The sequence below is a fragment of the Lycorma delicatula genome, chromosome 11 (assembly GCF_047948215.1).
Source record: "Lycorma delicatula isolate Av1 chromosome 11, ASM4794821v1, whole genome shotgun sequence".
NCBI classification, from domain to species: domain Eukaryota; kingdom Metazoa; phylum Arthropoda; class Insecta; order Hemiptera; family Fulgoridae; genus Lycorma; species Lycorma delicatula.
The window spans coordinates 82,212,358-82,237,145 of NC_134465.1; the positions used below are offsets into that span (position 1 = coordinate 82,212,358).

A 24,788-nucleotide genomic window follows, 5' to 3' on the forward strand; every position below is an offset into this window, starting at 1 on the left:
TACCGTCCTATCAGCCTCATAAATAATACGGGTAAGGCTGCTGAGAGACTTCTTGCTACCAGGATCCAAGAGGAGCTGGACCTAAACGGAAGCCTACATTTGGAGCAATATGGATTCCGTAAGGGCCGTTCGACACTGGATGCGATAAACAGGGTGGTTAGCTGGGCGGCGGAGGTACTTAGCGGTACTTGGCGGACCAGAAGGATCCCATTGATGGTCCAGTTAGATATCAAAAATGCGTTTGGCTCGGTACCGTGGACGGCCATTGTAGCGGCGCTCAGAGAAATGAATGTTAGTGACCGCTTGCTAAACCAGGTTGACTGCTACCTGTCTGATAGATGGACGGAGGTTCGCACTTTGGAGGGGGTGGTGAGATTTCCGGTTTTCGGTGGAGTTCTGCAGGGGTCTGTGTTAGGCCCCTTGCTGAGGAACATCTTTTACGACCGGGTGCTCCGGTTACCTTATCCGGAAGGAGTCGGCGTAGTCACTTACGCTGATGACATTGCACTATTGGTGGAAGATAAGGAAATCGGTGATGCAGAGGATAAAGCAAATCGCTCCCTCCAACTCATAGACAACAGGCTAATAAACAACAACATGGAGGTGTCCCCGGCAAAAAGCAAGTGTATCTCTTCACGGCTTTCGGGTCGTGATCCGTGGAGAGGTTATAACTGAGGTCAACGATACAAAATACCTAGGGGTGACAATAGATAATAGTCTCAAGTTTGGTGGGCATATAGAAAATGTGTGCAAAAAAGTAGAGCTCACCATAAAAGCCATCAAGAGATTATTCGTGGAACACACAGTACCGGGGGCCTCCAAACGGAAACTGATTGCGTCGGCGGCGGTGTCTGCGGCGTTATACGGGGCGCCGGTTTGGGCTGATGCAATCAGGATACAAAGAAACAAGGACAAACTGCGAAGAATGCACAGAACGGCATTGTTGGGAGTGGCGGCAGGGTATCGTACTCTGTCATATGAAGCTATATGTGTGCTTGCGTCGGTCCCGCCGATAGAACTTCAGATCAAGAGCAGGAAAGCGAGAGCGGAAGGGTGTAGCAGAGCTGAGACCGAGGCGATGACCCGACAGCGGTGGAAGAAAGTACGGGCAGAGACTAACGCTGCGGCCTGGACCAGAAGGTTAATAAGTGATTTGGACGCACGGCTGGATCGCCGACATGGCGATGTGAACTTTTACATAACACAGATGATGTCGGGTCATGGATGTTTCGGTTACTATTTAAAAAGATTCGGCAAGAGAGACACACCAAACTGCGACTACTGCCGGGAGGTGGACGACGCAGAGCGTACGATGTTCGAATGCCGAAGATGGGCACAATACAGACAATTCATAGCAGTCGATAACCTGAACGCGAATAACATAGTAGAGTGGTCGCTAAGACGGGAGCAGAACCGGAACGTTTTTAACAATTTCGCCGGTACGGTTCTTCGCACTAAGGAAGAGGAGGCGCGACGAAGGAATCATAAATAGGGATCGGTGGACAGCCCCATCTCTGAGAGCCTATATGCCCTGGCGTGCAGGTTTCGGTAAGGGGACGGGCACTCCGGGAAGATTTCGCGGGAATAAAATTAAAAGACCTAGACCCGGCCGGCGTGTCTGGTTTTGGGGGTGCGCGCGCTCTTTGTGCTGGTCGCACCGGTTTGAGGCAAACGGCATAAAGACCGAGACCCGGTTTCTGTCGGCAGGGGTGGGGAACGGCATAGTCGGGCTTTGCCCCTCGTCGGCGGGAATTAGAGGCAGGCAAGAAAAGATCTAGTACCGGGGCGGGAAGACCGCCTTAGAGTCAAAAGACACGTCTCTGGACCGAGTATACTTAATCGGATGTCCGGCCCAGGGATGTAGGTAAAAAAAAAAGGATTAAATCAAACATGTCCATGCGGGTCGACAATGATTGATTTTTGTGTAGTCTGATTTTAAGCAGAGGGTGTTTGATGCTTTCGATGATTTTTGCTACGTGCGACTTACATCAAGTGTTGCAGTGAATTTTTACGTTAAACTTTGGAAAAATTAAAAATTTTAGATGTTTCCTTGAAAATGCGAGGAAAAAGAGACTTGAACTCGTTTCAATTTGAGCTTTATTCTTCATACATTCACCATGACAATGCGTGAACTCTAATACTTCAATATGTCGCTGCAAATTTGTGATTTTTATATGACATGCCATTCCTCACACACTGGAATTGTTTGATCTAATTTTTGTTCATTTTATTTCCAAAATTGAAATTGCGATTAAAAGGGTAGAGAGAAGTTGTGACAGCTATTTAACACTTTGAGTGCCGCCTATACAGGAAGTAAAACGATTTTAATGGCCGATGTTTTTTTCTCATATAATTTCATTCAGTATCACAAAAAAATGAATCGGTAATAACTATCGTTCATTTGAGTAAAAAATACGTTTTTAGCGATTGTTTTCTTGGTGTGGTGATGCATTGGCTTTACACGGCCAGTAACAGTTAAACCGTTATCCGTTTTAGTTTATGTTCACAAATTGAGTTAGTAGTTTTTGAGTTACAAGTAATTCTGTGTTCAAGTCTGTGTTACTCTGCATTTACAATTTTTATATTACATATATCGGTTCTGTATTCAATCTTTATTATTCTGTATTTCGGTTTACGTGTTTTATTTATTGAAAAATGAACAGAAGTTATGAATCGATGTAAAAAGAATTACAAAAACTGTGTCAGGATTTGTTGTCTGATGGAAGTTTTCGGCAACGTTTACCTATCGGACGAATATCAGCCTTCAACTTCTGAGTCTGAAGAAGAGGAAGATGAACCACCATCTAAAAAGAGAATGTTCATTCAAAAAACAGGTCGGTCTAGTCCTACTATTACTACTGAGAAAATTGATAATAATAATCATCCCCTTTTGCGGAGATGATAAAGGTCAAAGTTCTGTTGCTACTAAAGTAACTACGGCCCTCGTGACCGATCTACTGGATAAGGGGCGTACACTCGGTACTGATAACCGGTACACCTCAATAGCACTAGCCCGTGAACTACTAAAACGAAACGCTCACCTGGTTGGTACTTTGAAATGAAACCCCGAGTGTAATTAAACAAAAAAAAACTTCAAAAAGGGGGAAATTTTGCTGTTGAAAGCAATGCAGGTGTAGTCGTGTTAAGATGGCATGACAGAAAAGATGTCCTAATGTTGACAACCAAACACACCGATGAATATGATAGAAGTTCAGAGACGAAACAATCCTGTTCAGAAACCGAAGTGTGTCATTAGAATACAACAAAGGAAAGGCATTCATCGATACTTCAGACCAAATCAAGAGTTATTGCTCGTCTTTGAGATGCGGAGAGAAGCGGTACAGAAAACTTGCTGTGGAATCGCTTCTTGGAACCTATGTAGTAAATGCGCTATACTTATACAATCGGCTTACAAATGGAAACATGCAAATCATCGCATTCAAAGAATCGACAGGAATCAACGTTAGTGTGCCGTTGCTCCTCCTCCTCCGACACCGGTAGACCAACCTCACCGCTTTGTCGATGTTGGCAGACAAGGAAGAAGGGGATGGCTTTAATGTTATGAAAAAATGTTAAAGAAAAGTCAAAGGAACGGATTGGAATGCAAAGTTGGCAGGAGTTTATATATTCTCCCTACGGATCGCAGAACCTGGACAGAGTCCCTTGCTGCAGGATGATTCTATCGGGCGTGTTTTTAAGGTTTATTTTTAAATGACGGGTCTAATTTTACAATTTTTGTCTTATTTAGTATTTTGTGTTTTAGGGACGGATTTAATTGCATTCCAATCCGTTGTTAAACCGGCGTTATCGAACCTATTTTATGGGCCGACCGCAGAAGGCTAGGCTTATGAAGCCTGTCCTTCCGATGTAATTACCCTTCAGACCGTCCACTGAAGTCCTTTTGGTGCTAACGCTTCATAGGCTAGCAAGAATACGCCATAACGGGGCACCGACTATCAGGAGGGAGCAATGCAAACCCTACTCCGGAGGAGTCAAACCAGCAATTGCTGGTTTATTTTAATTAACATGTAAGTGTTAAAGGAGAGGTCGGGTAGAAGTTCTTCATCCGCTTCTGTTACGGCTACCTTTCAGGATGCATCTCTGCTGGGCAAAGTCAAAGGCCGAAGGCAGGAAGATTGCCGTGCGAAAAACTACTCAAACCAAATATAAATGTGTGGTGTGTGAAAAAACACTTTTGCTTGGACTGTATTTTTGGTGTACATAAATATTTTGTCTGAAAAGTTATTTTTTTTATTTATTTTAAAGTTGAAATTTTATTATCTATATTTTATTTTCAAGCCCATTTTCTAGCAGTTACTTTATTATAGTTTTTGTCGATACAAATAACATCATATTGTAATACTGATATTCTGCATTATTTCATTACATTTATCGTAAAGTAATAACCAAGTGACACCACTGTGGGTGGACTCACTATCAACAGGCCAATAACAGTTTCATGACATACTGGCCGTGCCCTTTCATTTGAAATGTGTTTTAATAGGAACTGTGAATCCAGAGCGGAGTTACGCGGCCATATAACTAAACCTAACATGTGGTGACACATTTGAATCACGCGGCCATTAGATCTGTAACTCTGTGAATCCACGTTGGACTCACATGTCACTTAAAAGTGTTAAAAAAACTGTGTTCCAGAAGGAGTACATGTGAATGTGGAAGAGGTGTACAACGGAAAGGAGTGTTACTTTGAAGAAAATCGATTGAATAATGTAAATGTTCAATGAAATTAAAAAGAAGGTTTTGAGTAGACCTTGTTTTTTTGTATAACGTATTATTTACCGATCAAATTAAAATATATTTATATCGCTTGAGTTAAGCTTTTACTATTAAAATGGCGGTAGTTTTATTATTATATATATTTTTAAATGTACTTAAAGTTATTTGTCAATTAATGTCGTCTTAATTTCCGTTTCTCTTTTTTAGAAGAACTAATAAAGCGTATAAAATATTACATAAAACATGGCAAAGCTCTCCTGATATGATTGATCTATACGGTAATGCAGTGTCATCTTTACCCCAGATGCCGTATACTGTTGTGTTGGGTTCATATTTCTTGCGATATTTAGGAGAAATCAGACAAAATGATCTTATCGACAAGTATAAGGTAATCTCTTTTTATTTATTTGTTTTAATTATTTTTATTTCTCGTAATTCATCGGCTTGACCCGTTTCTATTCATTACTGAGGTAATTAATAGTTTTTTAATTGTTCATGTGTTTTGTATGTAATAATATTTATATTTTTGTTCGCATAATTTTGTTTAAATTATATATTCATAAGATTATAAATAGCTTATATAATGTAAAACTTATTCAGCCACTTCACAAAATACAGAATTAAAGAACATTCTTACCTTACTTTTTTTTTCATTAAAGCGCTTTCATACATAAACCCATCTTCAGTAATATATTTTTTTAATTTTCTTTTTTACATTTACACATTATATAACACGTTTTTTTTTTTTGTCTTCAGTCATCTGACTGGTTTGATGCAGTTCTCCAAAATTCCCTATCTAGTGCTAGTCGTTTCATTTCAGTATACCCCCTACATCCTACATCCCTAACAATTTGTTTTACATATTTCAAACGTGGCCTGCCTACACAATTTTTCCCTTCTACCTGTCCTTCCAATATTAAAGCGACTATTCCAGGATGTCTTAGTATGTGGCCACTCTTGTTTTAACTATATTTTTCCAAATGCTTCTTTCTTTATCCATTTGCCGCAATACCTCTTCATTTGTCACTTTATCCACCCACCTGATTTTTAACATTCTCCTATAGCACCGCATTTCAAAAGCTTCTAATCTTTTCTTCTCAGATACTCCGATTGTCCAAGCTTCACTTCAATATAAAGCGATACTCCAAACATATCCTTCAAAAATTTTTTCCTGACATTTAAACTAATTTTTGATGGAAACAAATTATATTTCTGACTGAAGGCTCGTTTCACTTGTGCTATTCGGCATTTTATATCGCTCCTGCTTCGTCCATCTTTAGTAATTCTACTTCCCAAATAACAAAATTCTTCTACCTCCATAATCTTTTCTCCTCCTATTTTCACATTCAGTGGTCCGTCTTTGTTATTTCTAATACATTTCATTACTTTTGTTTTGTCCTGGTTTATTTTCATGCGATAGTTCTTGCGTAGGACTTCATCTATGCCGTTCATTGTTTCTTCTAAATCCTTTTTACTCTCGGCTAGAATTACTATATCATCAGCAAATCGTAGCATCTTTATCTTTTCATTTTGTACTATTACTCCGAATCTAAATTGTTCTTTAACATCATTAACTGCTAGTTCCATGTAAAGATTAAAAAGTAACTGAGATAGGGAACATCCTTGTCGGACTCCCTTTCTTATTAGGGCTTCTTTCTTATGTTCTTCAATTGTTATTGTTGCTGTTTGGTTCCTGTACATGTTAGCAATTGTTCTTCTATCTCTGTATTTTAACCCTAATTTTTTTAAAATGCTGAACATTTTATTCCAGTCTACATTATCGAATGCCTTTTCTAGGTCTATAAACACCAAGTATGTCGGTTTGTTTTTCTTTAATCTTCCTTCTACTATTAATCTGAGGCGTATAATTGCTTCCCTTGTCCCTATACTTTTCCTGAAACCAAATTGGTCTTCTCCTAACACTTCCTCCACTCTCCTCTCAGTGCTTCTGTGTATAAAATTCTAGTTAAGGTTTTTGATGCATGACTAGTTAAACTAATTGTTCTGTATTATTCACATTTATCTGCCCCTGCTTTCTTTGGTATCATAACTATAACACTTTTTTTGAAGTCTGACGGAAATTCCCCTTTTTCATAAATATTACACACCAGATTGTATAATCTATCAATCGCTTCCTCACCTGCACTGCGTAGTAATTCTACAGGTATTCCGTCTATTCCAGGAGCCTTTCTGCCATTTAAATCTTTTAATGCTCTCTTAAATTCAGATCTCAGTATTGTTTCTCCCATTTCATCTTCCTCAACTTCCTCTATATAACCTATGTTTGTTTTTTTGTAACTGTATATAGTAGACGATGGTTATGTTAAACATAAAATATTTCTTCTATTACTAACAAATTTCCCTTTTATTCTTATGTATTATTTTTATAAATTAACTAAAATTGATTTCTGCCGACAGTCATTAGAAATCAAATTGTTTGACATAATTTTCTTATAATATATACATTGTTTCTTCTATTATTTGAATTTTGTTCCAATAAAAAATTACAATACTTAATTTTATTTTTTTTCTAATTTAGGATTTCCCTGTAGGAATAAGAAACATTTTCATTATGAACATATTTTCGAAAAAAAAAAAAAAGAGTGTAAATGTCATAAGGTTTCAGATTTATTTGAGGGAACTTGGATGATTATTCCTTTTAGTAAGAATGCGTGAACCTCTTTTATTTAATTTAAAATTTTTTAAAGATATAATGGATCATTCCGCTTCAAATTAACAAGGTGGATGGATAGTCATTCACAACCCTGCCGACTGAGATTTTAATGAAATTTGTTATGAACATTTGGATTTTCATACCAAATACCATAACCATATGAAAATCCAAATTTTCATACCAAATTTCATGAAAATCCAAATTAATTTTATTGTACGTCAAACGTAAAAAATGTGTTTTTTTGACCCTATTTTTGGCGTTTTACACGGGATGTCTTAGAAACTAAGAGAGATACAGTTCTGGGACCTTTTTTTTTAATTTTCCAGCTCAAAAACCATAAGAAATAAATAAATTTGCCCCTTAATTGACCTTCCCAGAATTTCAAAAAGCCTTAATTTACCCGGAGGAACTGAAACTCGGGTGAAATCTTTCAGCCTGTATAAATCGCTAACGAATCGTTCTTCTTGGACGTATATGTATATGAACTTTTTTCTTATTTTTAGCCTCTAGAATGAGTTGTCAAAGTATTGCCCTATCCTCCTGAATCACTCTGTATATATTATTACTATGATATTATAATGTATATAATTATATATTCTTTTCGTTTCTTTTTCTTTGTACCAGAAGTTAACGTAATGTTATCGATGTAGATGATGAACTTATATGATTGATTATCACCTGTAGTAATTGCTGAATGGGGAAAGCACAGGATCAATGAAACCAGAAAACTGTTGTTGTACTGGGTAATGGCCCTTTCAGGTCTTCTTTTTTTGTATCATTAACCAGCCCGGGGGTAATCGGCATCACTTTTCAGCATTACGTCAGGTTACGGCCCGAGTGTGACGTGGAAGCAGATTGCCCCACCCGCTTGGCCATAGTCTTAAGCCCCTCATCGGGGTCTTTCGTGTTTCATCGAGACATTCGAACCTCCGCTTCTGGATGGTCCCGATGCCTCTCCACGGGAAGCTACCCTACCCCGTCCCTAAACCTGCCAGGTTCCAGACACGCGTTCCACGTGCCCTCCCCCAACACGCGGCATCTCAAACCTTCAGGGTCCTTCGTGTCATCATCAGAAGCAGCCCGACACTCCAGTTCTTGCACGCTAGTGAGCTCGGCTGTCCTAAACAAGAAGGATGCCTGCCTGGCCCTAATCGTCACCACGATTCATATAAATTTTTTTTCCCCCTTTGCAACTGCTCGCTTTACTCCGCAAGCAGTTCCCCACGTTTCATCCGTATGACGTCCCTCTCATCTTGGAAACAACAATTCGGGTGCTAGGCCCCCCAACTACCTTAAGATTAGAGGTATAACATTTAATGTCGAATATGAGATGTGTTCCTCGCATACCATATTCATCAAATATTTACTAGTACAAAAATAAAAGAAAAACCTATTACACAACCAATTATACCCAATTACTAGCATCCTTTTATTCCATCTGTTTGTTCCGGAACAAACCATGTGGTCGCCGCACCTTACAATCTTAAGACTACTAGTTACAACATACAGCGATGAGAATAATAGAAAAGAAATGCAAAGACCATAAACGTAACTCGCTATACATAATACAGCTTCCATAATGCCCCCTGATCCTGTCATCCCTGTGATTTGTTCTTCGTCTAAGAAGCAACATGCCGGATGCCAAACCTGGCAACCTTACAATTGTCATTCACACATACAATATTGAATATAAGTAACAAGCACTAAAAAAAATACCTTAACCTAACACGTAATACATATATACAGCTTCAGAGCATCCTACCGTTATCCTTATAGTCTGACATCCCATCCTAGGGGTAGCAACTCGGGTGCCAGACCTAACAAACCTTATGATTAAGCAACACTAATACCTAGAAAATGCATGTAATATGTACGAGTAAAAGGAAAATTAACCTCGCATACAATCCACGAGTCCGCCGTCCATGATGTCATAATACTACATCCTTGTCACCTGCCGCCTGACCCCGTGAATGATCTGTTCAGGGGCCAATTCTAACTACCTTGTATGTAATATAGCTACCGGTTACCAAGGCCGTTCACCTATACAACAGCTAAAAAATCTTAATCTAACACATTATTCATACATATACATCAATAATATCCTAAAGCTATAGTTATACCCTAATTCAGATTGCTCTGACGAGTCCACCTACTTCACTCCCCAGTCGTCAACCTCCTTCTCCTTAATTTGAAGGATCCTTGTGACCAGTCCTGTAACCTGATACCATTGCTGCCTTCTCCGGAGCATGTATCCTATTATAATATACGGCGTCGGCCGTTTCAGGTCTGAAGTTAGTGTTCCTAACCCGGAGATGTTCAGGAGTATTAATCTAATGACGGTTTTAACTTTCAACCGAATCTGTTTCTGTGTTTTAGAAATCTATTTTAATCTACAAATACATTATGTTAATGATTTTTTTTTTACATGAATTTAAAGTTTAGTGTACTTACTTAACTGTATTTTAATATTTTGTTTTAGGTCAGCCTTTTAGAAGTATTTATAAAGATCGGTGTAAGCTGTAAAACTCAGCCACCTTTGTTTATGTTGGAAGAAGCACGCCCTTTATTGTTACGCATCGGGCATAATGAGTTCAGAGAACAGCTTTTACCGGCTATGCAAAAATCGATGTTAAGAAATCCAGAAATTATTTTACAATGCGTTGGAAAGATCCTTAATAGCTTGTCATTAGATTTATCGCAGTATGCGTTTGATATCGGGAAAAATTTAACCAGTAAGTTATTATTTTTTTAATGTATTATTAATCTTAGTTATCTGACAAAGTTTTAATTAATATTTGCGAATGCACAAGTTCAGAATCGAGCAAGTTAGTACAATCATGTTTTGTTTTGTCGGGTAAAAAATGCTCCAATCTCTCGTGGAGTGCAGGATTGTACTGGAAATAATCCAGCAAATGTACGACAAAGTTTTGGTTATTATTTGCCATTTCATGAACGGTATATTCCAAAATAAAGAAGACACTGGTTTGCAGGAAAAAGGTTTTTATTTCATAACATAGTCCGACGATGCACCGATCTCTCGTGGAATGTGGAATACAGAATGCAGGATTGTACTAGAAATAATCCAGCAAATGTACGACCAAGTTTTGATTATTGTTTGCCATTTCACGAACGGTATATTCCAAAGTAAAGAAGACACTGTTTTGCAGGAAAAAGGTTTTTATTTCGTAACATAGTCCGACGATGCTCAAGGATTTTTTATCCTGTTTTTAGAGTACGATTTATTAAAATCTTCAAAATACATAGCAATACTTTACCGTTTTGTGTAAATCTCTTTCTAACAAGCTACTTCTTTATACTTTGAAATCATTAATAGTCCAAATGCGCTAAGTCTGGTGAGTAGGTGGATTAAAGAAGAATTTCCATAATGTGCGTTTAGTTCAAACAATTTGGTTGTTGCAATCGCAGAAGAAAAAACTATTTTATTTTCTTTGTAAAAAAAAACCCCTTTTTTTGTTTTATCAAATGCGTTCATTTTTTCTTCCCTACTTTTATTGGTTTCAGGTTGGTAGCGATGTACTGAGGTTCTTTCAGCTTGCATAAAGTTATATGAGGCAGTGCAAAAATTCCTCTCGATTGTGTTGAAACTGTGCTTAAATGTTTTCCAGTCTAAACTTTCGGTTTTTAGTTGTGAGCAAATGTGACATCCACATTGTGGACGGTTTTCATATATCTAAATTTACGGTTATCATAAAAGAATGGTGCGGTTTTGAACACGGTTTAAATTAAAACAGAATTACTTACAGTTTAAGTTTTTTATTTTTCAAATTTGTCTCAAACATATTTTTGCATAATTAATAAATTTCAATACGTGCGCCCTTAGTCGCTCGACAAATGTCCAAACGATACTCGACTTCTGTCCAAACATTAGTTAACATTTCTTTGTTAACGGTTGTCATCGCTTTATTAATCCTGTTTTTTAAGCGGTTTAGGTAGCGAATTTTATGTGTATAAACAACGGTTTTGATGTACCCACACAAGAAAAATCGCAAGGTGTCAGGTCTGGACCCCTTGGAGGCCAAAGTATGGGTCCTTGCCGGCCTATCCATCGATCTCTAAATTTTTTGTTCAAAGCGTCCGTGACCGATGCATTGAAGTGCGTGGGAGCACAATCTTGTTGGACATGAAGTCGATGAATGTTTTCGAGTTCATCCAGCTGAGGAAAGAAATAATCGGTTAACACGTCAAGATATGCAGCTCATTTAATTGTTTTTTCAGCAAAGAAGAAAGGCCCTATTACACGATTTTTCATCGCACCACACCAAACATTAACTTTAGGCGAATCGCGTTGTTTCTCGATAATTGCGTGTGGGTTTTCAGAGCCCCATATTCGTGAAATGTGTCTGTTAAAGCATCTATTCGCATGGAATGTAGCTTCTTCTGTAAAAATTATATCGTCTAAAAATGATTTGTTTTCACTTATTCTGTCCAACATTTCAACAGCGAAATTGTAACGTTTTACACCATCATTGGGCTTCAATACCTGCAGTATCTGGATTTTATAAGCGTGTAATTTCAGGTTTTTATGTAAAACTTTGTTAACTGTTCATTTTTGAATACCTAATTTGACGCTTCGACAGGGGATGGACTTCTAATTGCCGATCGTCTAATTAGTTCAATCGTTTCGTCTGGTACGCTTGGTCTGCCGGTTGATTTTTGTTTCTTAACCGATCCGATTTCTTCAAATCGTTTCGACCAACGTGTTATGTTACTTTTGTGTGGCAGATCTCTTCCGAATTCACGGGGAAACACACGTTGAACTAAAATTACGAATTTTAATTCGGCCATCAATAAAATACACTTTTCTTTGTCTTTATCCGAGAACATAGTAACTCGCTAAACTCACCGCAACAACAATAAAAGAACTAACGTTGTGGTTACAACTGCTGGTTGGAGGCTTTCAGGGATACCAATATAACATGTAGAAATTTCCCTACAATCTTCCTATGAGTTACTGAAACCGCACCATTCTTTTATGATAACCCTGTATTGGTGTAAAATTCAGTACGTTTGAAAAGTTGCCATGCACTGTAATTATAGAAGTGTAATAAAAAAACTTTTTTAATTACTTAGTACTTTTATTTCGTTATTTTATAGAAACAGATATTACAATAACTGGGGAATAGTTTAGAAAAGATTTTGAAAATGATCTTCTCCAACATCAGTACAACACTGGACGCATCGCAATTTGTTTTCAAACACTAACCGGCTCTGATGTGTTGGAGCATCTCGTGCATATTCTATTATTGCAGATTTTAGTCTGTCAGTTTTAATCTGTTGTGATATACTGCTTGTTTTTTGCCCCCCCCCCTCCTCGAAAAAGTAGTCAGATCAGAGAGTCAGATCAGGCGATTGTACAGGTCACAAACCTCTCAAAATTATTTTTTTGCCAAAAACGTTTGTAAAAAAATTAAGTGACTTGGTAGACATGAGAACTGTGGTCACTATTAACTGTTTTATGAAAATCAAATTGGATCTACAATGCGCATTCTACTTGCATTGACCTAGACTCCAATTTTTGCTTCGTACAATGATTGTTCATGTAATTAAACGGGGCCAACCACAGTTGTGTATTTTGTGAATTATCGTCACAGATAAAACCGTGTTTCATCTGTAATAAATGTAACGTTGAGGTTACCTACAGAGTTTTGCTCGCTTTTTTGTCTTCAGTCATTTGACTGGTTTGATGCAGCTCTCCAAGATTCCCTATCTAGTGCTAGTCATTTCATTTCAGTATACCCTCTACATCCTACATTCCTAACAATTTGTTTTACATATTCCAAACGTGTCCTGCCTACACAATTTTTTCCTTCTACCTGTCTTTCCAATACTAAAGCGACTATTCCAGGATGCCTTAGTATGTGGCCTATAAGTCTGTCAATTCTTTTAACTATATTTTTCCAAATGCTTCTTTCTTCATCTATTTGCCGCAATACCTCTTCATTTGTCACTTTATCCACCCATCTGATTTTTAACATTCTCCTATAGCACCGCATTTCAAAAGCTTCTAATCTTTTCTTCTCAGATACTCCGATCGTCCAAGTTTCACTTCCATATAAAGCGACACTCCAAACATATACTTTCAAAAATCTTTTCCTGACATTTAAATTAATTTTTGACGTAAACAAATTATATTTCTTACTGAAGGCTCGTTTAGCTTGTGCTATTCGGCATTTTATATCGCTCCTGCTTCGTCTATCTTAATTAATTCTACTTCCCAAATAACAAAATTCTTCTACGTCCATAATCTTTTCTCCTCCTATTTTCACATTCGGTGGTCCATCTTTGTTATTTCTACTATATTTCATTACTTTTGTTTTGTTCTTGTTTATTTTCATGCGAAAGTTCTTGCGTAGGAATCAATTATGCCGTTCATTGTTTCTTCTAAATCCTTTTTACTCTCTGCTAGAATTACTATATCATCAGCAAATCGTAGCATCTTTATCTTTTCACCTTGTACTGTTACTCCGAATCTAAATTGTTCTTTAACATCATTAACTGCTAGTTCCATGTAAAGATTAAAAAGTAACGGAGATAGGGAACATCCTTGTCGGACTCCCTTTCTTATTACGGCTTCTTTCTTATGTTCTTCAATTATTACTGTTCCTGTAAATGTTAGCAATTGTTCTTCTATCTCTGTAGTGTCGTATTGTAGTGTTGTATCGTTTTACCTCGTGAGGTAAAACGATAGTTTTCTTTCTAATCCTGAGGTTGCCAGTTCAAATGTGGCTTAAACCGGTGCGTATTTTAATTTGATTTTTGACTTGCAAATTTTTTGTTTGCCGTAATAGTTTTATTTTTCAGCAGACATTACTGTGGGAGTATGGTATTTGATTTCTTTATTTAGCTATCATTTTTGTAATTATTGTTTCCTGTGTTAATGTGTAAAATTCTAACATAATAGTAAACAGACTTGAGGAAATTGAAGTGATATTTGGCAATTCTCATTTGTGTTATATACTTACGCAAGGTAAGACAGCTTACTGTTTTGACTCTTAAAGCACAAACACAGTTTTAGTAGAAGATCAGAGTTCAGTAATTTACTGTAGAAACCTAATGTTATTGATTTGTAAAGGAATAAAACCGTGTTGACCGTGTTGATAAAAAAATTGTGTTGACATTAAGAAATTTGGTGAATTGCTACTAGTCATGCATCAAAAATCTTTACTAAAATTCTATACAGAAGAATTGAGAGGAGAGTGTTTCAGGAAAAGTATAGGGACAAGGGAAGCAATTTTAGGTCTCAGATTAATAGTAGAAGGAAGATTAGAAAAAAACAAACCGACATACTTGGCGTTTATAGACCTAGAAAAGGCATTCGATAACGTAGACTGGAATAAAATGTTCAGCATTTAAAAAAAATTACGGTTCAAATACAGAGATAGAAGAACAATTGCTAACATTTACAGGAACCAAACAGCAACAATAATAATTGAAGAACATAAGAAAGAAGCCCTAATAAGAAAGGGAGTCCGACAAGGATGTTCCCTATTCCCGTTACTTTTTAATCTCTACATGGAACTAGCAAACATCTTTTTTTCCGCATAGTGTCAGTAACAGGGTCTATTTCTCGATACACCATCTCATTTGGCACAATCCACCATCGGCCTTCTTTTTGGTGTTTTTTATTGATACACGTTCTGACAATTCTCCTCTCTATTTTCAGAATTTTTTCAATTCGGTTTTTCTGAGTGATTTTGAAAAGGGTCTCGCTTCCGTAGGTGACTTCTGGGGCTGAACTACAGTTTTATAATGTTTAAGTTTTGTTTTAGCAGAAAGGCATTTTTTGTTATATGTTGACCGAGTTAATTTTTGGGATTTAATCATTTTATTTGTCCTGTTTTGCCATGTCACTTTTTCATTTAAATTATAAGTTATTATTTCCCCTAGATATTTAAATTGTTTTACTATTTTAATTTTCTGATTATTTACTGTAATGTGCTTACCAGAGGATCTATGGCCATTAGTTCAGTTTTTTCGAAAGAGATATGAAGCCCTATCTTTTGTGCTAGGTTTTGAAGGCTCATGATTTGTGTTTTGGCTTCTTGAATATTATTTGCTAAAAGATCGAGGTCATCTGCGTTTATATATATATATATATTCATTTTCAGTATTAATTTTTTCAACTATTTCCAAATTACCTTCTAAACTAAATAATAGTTTTAAACTAAATAATAATCAAAATTATTATAAAATTTTCAGCAACATTTGAGAAAACTATTATTCTATTTTTAAATGATTTAAAATGTTCATTAAGTTTATCTTTAAGATAGATTTAATGAAAATTAAATCTAAATAGGTCATATTACCTATTTGTTTTATATATCTTTTCATAATTGTTCCATTTAATTTTATAAATACCAGAAGACCCACATTTATTTTTTACTTTTTAATGTTTTATTATTATTATGTTTTTGCGGCCAACATGGGTCCACTTAAGTCAATTTTAGTTGGATCTTTTCTGAGAAAAGCCTGTTATTTTACTCTTCCAAGCTGCCCAGTATTTCTTCATCCGTTCAGATCTTGCTTTCTTTTCTTCATCCGTTCAGATCTTGCTTTCTTTTCTTCATCCATTCAGATCTTGCTTTCTTTTCTTCATCCGTAAACACTTCGTTGTATTTTGTCGTTTGTCTGTCTTTTGTTTAAATCGAATGCTTTTGTCTTTTAGCTTTGTAATTTTTCCAGTTTTATTCTGTAGGTCAATCAGGGAAATTCCCAATTCTTTCATATCTTCTCTAATTTCTTTGATCCATCCTACTTCTAGCTTTTGGAACCAAAGCTTTTCAATGATATTTCTTGACAGTCTTGTTTCCGGCGTCCTTATGAGATGACCAAAGAAAGAGATTCTTTTTTCCGCATAGTATCAGTAACAGGCTCTATTTCTCGATACACCACCACATTTGGCACAATCCACCATCGGCCTTCTTTTTGGTGTTTTTTATCTATACACGTTCTGACAATTCTCCTCTCTATTTTCAGAATTTTTTCAATTCGGTTTTTCTGAGTGATTTTGAAAAGGGTCTCGCTTCCGTAGGTGACTTCTGGCTGTACTACGGTTTTATAATGTTTAAGTTTTGTTTTAGCAGAAAGGCATTTTTTATTATATGTTGACCGAGTTAATTTTTGGGATTTAATCATTTTATTTGTCCTGTTTTGCCATGTCATTTTTTCATTTAAATTATAAGTTATTATTTCCCCTAGATATTTAAATTGTTTTACTATTTTAATTTTCTGATTATTTACTGTAATGTGCTCTATTACCAGAGGATCTATGGCCATCAGTTCAGTTTTTTCGAAAGAGATATGAAGCCCTAACCTTTTGTGCTAGGTTTTGAAGGCTCATGATTTGTGTTTTGGCTTCTTGAATATTATTTGCTAAAAGAGCGAGGTCTGCAAATCCTAGGCAATTTAGTGTGATGGAGTTTTTCTTAGTACCCATTTTTATATTTTTGGGATTTATTTCATACCATTTTCTCATGACAAATTCGAGGGCGCAGTTAAAAAGGAGTGGTGAGAGGCCGTCTCCTTGCCTCAATCCAGTTTTCATGTAGAAGGGTTGAGAGAGTTCACCTTTGAATTTCACTCTGGACTGGGTATTGGTAATACCTATTATATAACTGGGTAATATAACTCTATTATATTACTACTTATTTCAATTGGATTATTGTAATTAACTCCTTTTGTACTATAATATTATTTTGGCCTTTTTCTACGTTAAACTAGAATTACATTTTTATATTATTTAATGCTAAGTTTGTTGTTTATAATCAGGAAAGCCCAGTGCCAATTAAGATTTACTGTAATTTATTGTTCTAAGTTAATGACATTTGTTCATTGCTAATTTTTCAATATTACAGTATATTTCAGTAACGTAATAGTTTTCCAGTCATGCTATGTTTATTGATGTTTTTTTTTTCTAATTATATAATTGTAAATCTCATTTTAATATTATTATTACTGATTTCAGTTGATATCCTTATGTATCATTGTTATGTTAATTTCATAATTTCTTTTTAGTTTTTAAGGTTATGATTTAACATAAGTTCAGTTGTTTTCTTTCTCATTAAAGTCCAATTTCTTTTGGCAAATACAAGCTGTGTTTTTTGTTAACTTTACCCAACAAAGAGCTTAATTACAGAGATATTATCGACGTTAAAAAGGAATAACAATTAGGTACTTACGTATTAATACCACCGCAGCTACAGCTGCTGTTTAAGGTTATGTTGACTTCGTGTACTGACAAATCGTACGTATATCAAAATAACCTAACTAAATATAACCTACGCTCGCTAACCTCTTATAATTAACATTAAATATGCATAATATATACAACTTATTAATAATATAACCTTAATGTTATAGCACCAAAATTCAATTAATGTTAATCCACCGAAATCCGATTGACTACTTTGTTTTTAAATAAAGCTGTAGCTGCAGTGGTGTTAATACGTAAGTACCGTTAAAAGTTCAGTATTTTATGTGAAGTAATTATATGTCTACTTATAAAAAAGACTTTGTTCACTTCTTAATCGTACTGCAGAAGTGCAAAGTTTTTTTTTTTTTAATTTCACAAAGTATAAAGTTTCATTTATAGTAATAAACAATGATAATTAGACAAGATTGTCCCGGGATCGTGTCTTTGCCTTTATTTTGAACTGTCATCAGGATGTTCTTTGGTCTATATAATATCTCTGATATAAGTGAACAGTATTTCATTTTTTTATTTTATTTGACAACTAAAGTTTTTCATGAATTAAAAAAAAGTGTTAATTAGATGCTGTTTTTCAGACTTGTCAAGTGTTTACATTTGCCCGATTCAGTTGTAAAACCAGATTATGTAGAAAGACGGGCAAATAAGAAAAAGTAAATTAGGTACTTATGTATTATCGCCACCGCAGCTGCAACTTTATTTAAAAACAAAGTAGTCAATCGGATTTCGGTGGAAAATGGGCCGATATAGAGTTTAACATAAGTAAATATTTATTTTATAAATATAATTTAACCAAACTTAACCTACGCTTCACTCCCTTCACTCGACTTCACTTGACTAATTAACAAAAAATACTCAAAAAATTATGGTTTTTTGAGTATTTATTTAATAACAATTACAATTATTTATTATTTTAATAATCAAATTGCGATAATTACTGAATTTATTAAATAAATACTCCAAAAATTACGGTGTTAATTAGTCAAGGTTAGCGAGCGTAGGTTAAGTTTGGTTAAATTATATTTATAAAATAAATATTAATTCATTTATGTTAAACTCTGTATCGGCCCATTTACCACTGAAATCCGATTGACTACTTTGTTTTTAAATAAAGCTGTAGTTGCGGTGGTGTTAATACGTAAGTACCAACAATTATAAGCAATATTAACAACCGTTGTTAATATAATTTAGATATAAAAGGATTTTTTTGGTTGATTGTTCAACAGAACAAAAATAGAACACATTTAACCACCTCTCTTTCTTTCTTTTTTCTGTTTAGTCTCCGGTAATAACATTTAACCACCTAACTAGACTAGAATATCAAGCTGGTCTATCAGGTTAACTTGTCATTGCAAATCAGCCGTGTTTGAAGTCGAGAGTATTCAGGTTCAAATGCTAATAAAGGCAGCAGTTACTTTTATACGAATTTGAATACTGGACTGTGGATACCGATGTTTTTTGTTGGTCAGGTTTCCAATTAACCGCACAACTCAGGAGCGGTCAAACTGAAAATGTACAAGACTATACTTCATTCACATTCATACATATCATCCTCTGAAGTGGTTCATCCACTTTACGGTGGTTCTAGAGGCTAATAGACAGAGAAATTGCAGAGACCGTTTTTTTTTTGTCCATAAAATGAAGTGGATCCGCAATTAATAAATTCTTGAAGACTGACAATGTAACTTTTATACGCTTAATTTAATTATAATAGAATTGAATGAACGTCACAGTTTTTTTTTTTAGGACGTATAACTTCTAACATCTTTCGATAAACGGGATAAATTAATTTGCCTGATTTACATTATACGTCCCAGACTTTCTTAAACACATGAGAACAAGATGCAGTAATCAGTTGCCTTCTTTGAAAGTAATGTTGTAAAAATATACGACTTTGTTTATGAATAGAGTGAACATGTCTCCTTCATTTCAATCGGCTTGTATTCCAGAAAGGATCCTGGAATAGACGGAATACCTGTAAAATTACTGCGCAGTGCAGTGACGAAGCGATTGATAGATTATACAAACTGGTGTGTAATATTTATGAAAAAGGGGAATTTCCGTCAGACTTCAAAAAAAGTGTTGTAGTCATGATACTAAAGAAAGCAGGAGCAGATAAATGTGAAGAATACAGAAAAATTAGTTTAACTAGTCATGCATCAAAAATCTTAACTAGAATTCTATACAGAAGAATTGAGAGGAGAGTGGAGGAAGTGTTAGGAGAAGACAAATTTGGTTTCAGGAAAAGTATAGGGACAAGGGAAGCAATTTTAGGCCTCAGATTAATAGTAGAAGGAAGAATAAAGAAAAACAAACCGACATACCTGGCATTTATAGACCTAGAAAAGGCATTTCATAACGTAGACTGGAATAAAATGTTCAGCATTTAAAAAAAATTAGGGTTCAAATACAGAGATATAAGAACAATTGCTAACATTTACAGGAACCAAACAGCAACAGTAATAACTGAAAAACATAAGAAAGAAGCCATAATAAGAATGACAAGGATGTTCCCTATCCCCATTACTTTTTAATCTTTACATGGAACTAGCAGTTAATGATGTTAAAGAACAATTTAGATTCGAGGTAACAGTATAAGGTGTAAAGATAAAGATGCTACGATTTGCCGATGATATAGTAAATCTAGCAGAGAGTAAAAAGGATTTAGAAGAAACAATGAACGGCATAGATGAACTCCTATGCATGAAAATAAACAAGAACAAAACAATAGTAATGAAATGTAGTAGAAATAACAAAGATGGACCATACGAGCTGTGTTTTTTGTTAACTTTACCCAACAAAGAGTTTAATTTTTTATTTATTGAAATCTATTGCGATAAGTGGCTTGTAATTGTTAAAAGTTTTGTATTTTGTTACTTTAAAATAATGAGAATTTTTTCTTTTTAGGGAGCTGGTAATCTAAGTTTTAATGGAGTTACTGGTAATAGTGTGCAATCATTGGCGTTATCTGCTGCCGAACATTTCATTAAAGTTCTTGAAACTGAAGGTTTGTATGAAATTTTTAATTTAATACTAATCGTTAAAACACTATGAAAAAAATTGTTTTACCATGATGTTTTACTACAGGGTGATTTTTTAGTCCTGTTACCTAATTGTTAATGTCTGGTAATTTTTTTTCTAAGAAAGGGAAATTTTGTTTTGTGACACGAAGTCGGTAGCGCTATTCAACCGGTATAGATACGGCAGTGTGAGTTGATTCTCCTTTACCTGTGTAAACTTTTGTGCCGTTTCAGGTCGTGTTACGAACAGAATGTCTTTTACCATAGAACGAGTTTTCATTCTTGAAAAATATTTTGCTACGAAATCATACACAAGTATAAAAGAATCATTTCAAATTAAATTTGTCTGTGTTCCTCCACCACAAAAAATGTCAATTTCTAGGCGAGCAAACCGATATCGAGGGACAGGTAGTAGTGTTTGCGACAGAAAACGTAGTGGTCGACCAACTCGCTTGACAGATGATGTTTTAGAGAATGTGAAAACAAGATTGCTCAGTTCTCTACGGAAAAGTTTACGAAAACTTTCCACGCAAGTCGGTTTGTCATATTCGAGTGTTCAGAAAGCTGCTTAAAAAATGGAAATTTTATCCGTATACCGTACGATTAGTCTAAGAGCTTCAGCCTCCAGATTTAAACAAGTGATTGCAATATCGCCGTTGGTTTAGGTCTCTCGTAAATGATAGCGAAATTGAATTTTTAAACACAGAGTTCTTTAGTGATGAAGCTTGGATCCATCTTGTCGGTTATGTGAACAGTCAAAACTGTCGAATTTGGACGATTTAAAATCCTAACGCTTTACAAGACAAATCTTTGCATCCTGAAAAAATTGGTGTGTGGTGTACGATATCTCGTCATCGTATAGTCGGACCCATATTCTTCGAACAGAGTGTAAATCATTGATTCCCAAAGTGGTCCAGGTGGACCCCTAGGGGTCCATACGAGACTCGACGGGGTCTACGTTGGCGTGACAAAAAAATGGAGGTTCACAATTCGTAAACAGGGTCCATGAAAATTCATTTGGTTTCGATAGTTAAGAACCAAAATGTGTGCTTGACTTTGCGTATCAATGTAGGCAGATAATGTTTTAAGAAGCTCAGCGACTGTTACTTGTAAAAACTTGCATATTCAGTACAATGAACTTGTCAAGACTTGCAAAGTGCCGCCGTCCGCAACGGTTGTTCAGACATGCAAAGGGACGAAATACGACTTGTGGTGTGAGCTAGCAATCTTGGATGAACTTGTTTGATTCTTCACTAATATAAATACGATTGCCAAGGATAAACGTTACTCATTTGTTTCTGGAATTTCGAAAAGAAAAGTAAAGCGAATAGATGTTAGCGTTTGCCAGTGTCGGAAAAAGTAGTAAGTACTTACCTACACGGGGTCCACCGGAACCAGCAAAATTTTCAAAGCGGTCTATGAGAAAAATAAGTTTGGGAACCTCTGGTGTAAATGGTGGCATATACGGGAATATTGTTCGCCAATGTATGTCCCTCCTGGAACCTCAAGAACGGTATTGCCGGTTTCAGCAAAACGGCGCTACATGCCACACGTTTCGAGAAACCGTGGATTTTATGCAAGAGTTCTTTGATGATCGAATAATAACCCAGGGCTTATGACTTCCAGGTCCCTAGACCTCATATCTCCTGACTACTTTTGTGGGGCTATATTAAGTCCGAGGCCTTCTAAAACAATCCTCACACTATTGACGAACTTAGTCAAGTCAATATTACAGACTTAATCACGAATATTTCCAATGCGACTCTTAAAAAGGTTTCTGCTAATATGCTGAAAAGAGTCCGTGCATGTATAACCGCAAGGGGTGGGCATTTTGAGCATATTCTTTAACAATTATGTAAGTAATAGCTTTTTATTAAATCTCTTTTGTAAGTAACAAATACATTTTTTTATTCCACCTAAATTTCCCTTTCTTAAATTACATTTAAAATTTGGGTAGTACTTCAGACAATTTTGAATTCTAAACAAGCAGGAAAAAATTTGAATTAAAAGATAAGAAAATAAGTGTTGAAATAATAACTGGACGTGGTAGATAACAGATCCACAAGCTTTTTTTTTTTTTTTTGATTACTAGACATGCGTTAACTATTTGGTAAAGGAAAATGATCGATGACATTTTTTGTGTACTATTCTATAATGAAATTTTTTGTAGTTTTGTAGTCGTTAAAAATTAATATTTTAATTTTATTAAGTACGTTTATTGTAATGTGTTTCAGTGCATGAAAAGACTCTTATTCAAGCATTGGAAATGTTTTCTATTTGGTGTTCAAAATTTACGATACAAGTTCCTCCAAAAGTTCTCAACTGGTTGACGGTAAAAAACATAGTTGTTTTTTTTTTATTATTTTTTTCTATTAAACTTATTCGATTTAAAATTAATAGATAGAAGTAGTGATATAAACTAGTGTTAACTAAGTATAAATAGTGAAAAATTAAATCGATTCAAATGTGAAACTAAAACTTACTTTTTCACAAGTTCTTAATGTATGTATATTTGAAAAGGAAATACATTTTTTAAGAGAAATTTATCATTTTTAATTAAAAAATAAGCCTTAGCAATTTGAATATATTTTCTGTTTATCGTTGTATTGTCATGCGGCAAACTTTTACCGTAAGATTTAGTCTTAAGATGATTACTTAAATGATGATTTATTTCTTGTATAATAATTACGAGTGTCTTAATTTTCTTTTAAAATCTTTGAAAGTGCATTTGATTATTACTTTGTAAGAAAATAAATAAAACTGCTATCAGTTCTTTAAAACTTACATTTTAATGTAAATCTATAAAGACGTATTGCCTGCAGGTCCTGTTCTCATTTATTCCTACTGTTTTCATATATAGCATTCGTTTATAATCTTAACTTATAAATTTTGTTTAGTACAATGCAGTTAACATTTAAGAAAAATAAAAAAAAAAATTAGGGTTCAAATTGCTAACATTTACATCAACAGTAATAATTGAAGAACATAAGAAAGAAGGAAGTTGAAGAGGATGAAATGGGAGAAACAATACTGAGATCTGAATTTAAAAGAGCATTAAAAGATTTAAATGGCAGAAAGGCTCTTGGAATAGACGGAATACCTGTAGAATTACTGCGCAGTGCAGGTCAGGAAGCGATTGATAGATTATACAAACTGGTGTGTAATATTTATGAAAAAGGGGAATTTCCGTCAGATTTCAAATAGTGTTATAGTCATGATACCAAAGAAAGCAGGGGCAGATAAATGTGAAGAATACAGAACAATTAGTTTAACTAGTCATCCATCAAAAATCTTCTCTAGAATTCTATACAGAAGAATTGAGAGGAGAGTGAAAGAAGTGTTAGGAGAAGACCGATTTGGTTTCAGGAAAAGTATAGGGACAAGGGAAGCAATTTTAGGTCTCAGATTAATATTAGAAGGAAGATTAAAGAAAAACAAACAGACATACAAGGCATTTATAGACCTAGAAAAGGCATTTGATAACATAGACTGAAATAAAATGTTCACCATTTTAAAAAAATTAGGGTTCAAATACAGATGTAGAAGAACAGTTGCTAACATGTACAGGAACCAAACAGCAACAGTAATAATCGAAGAACATAAGAAAGAAGCCGTAATGAGAAAGGGAGTCCGACAAGGATGTTCCTTATCCCAATTACTTTTTAATCTTTACATGGAACTAGCAGTTAATGATGTTAAAGAACAATTTAGATTCAGAGTAACAGTACAAGGTGAAAAGATAAAGATGCTACGATTTGCTGATGATATAGTAATTCTAGCCGAGAGTAAAAAGGATTTAGAAGAAACAATGAACGACATAATTGAATTCCTACGCAAGAACCACTGCATGAAAATAAACAGAAACAAAATGAAAATAATGAAATGTAGTAGAAATAACAAAGATGGACCACTGAATGTGAAAATAGGAGGAGAAAAGATTATGGAGGTAGAAGAATTTTGTTATTTGGGAAGTAGAATTACTAAAGATGGATGAAGCAGGAGCGATATAAAATGCCGAATAGCACAAGCGAAACGAGCCTTCAGTCAGAAATATAATTTGTTTACATCAAAAATTAAGTTAAAGGTCAGGAAAAGATTTTTGAAAGTGTATGTCTGGAGTGTCGCTTTA

General features: G+C 35.2%; 1 protein-coding gene across 1 annotated transcript in view; it reads left to right on the top strand.

Annotated features, from left to right (window-relative positions):
- LOC142331983 (stalled ribosome sensor GCN1-like) overlaps positions 1-24,788 on the top strand; it is a 208,614-nt gene that overhangs the window by 39,286 nt on the left and 144,540 nt on the right. The window contains exons 5-9 of the mRNA XM_075378033.1: positions 4,945-5,125; positions 9,891-10,143; positions 17,397-17,422; positions 20,547-20,646; positions 22,894-22,991. Coding sequence (XP_075234148.1) covers positions 4,945-5,125; positions 9,891-10,143; positions 17,397-17,422; positions 20,547-20,646; positions 22,894-22,991 — 658 coding nt within the window. The remainder of the gene's footprint in view (positions 1-4,944; positions 5,126-9,890; positions 10,144-17,396; positions 17,423-20,546; positions 20,647-22,893; positions 22,992-24,788) is intronic.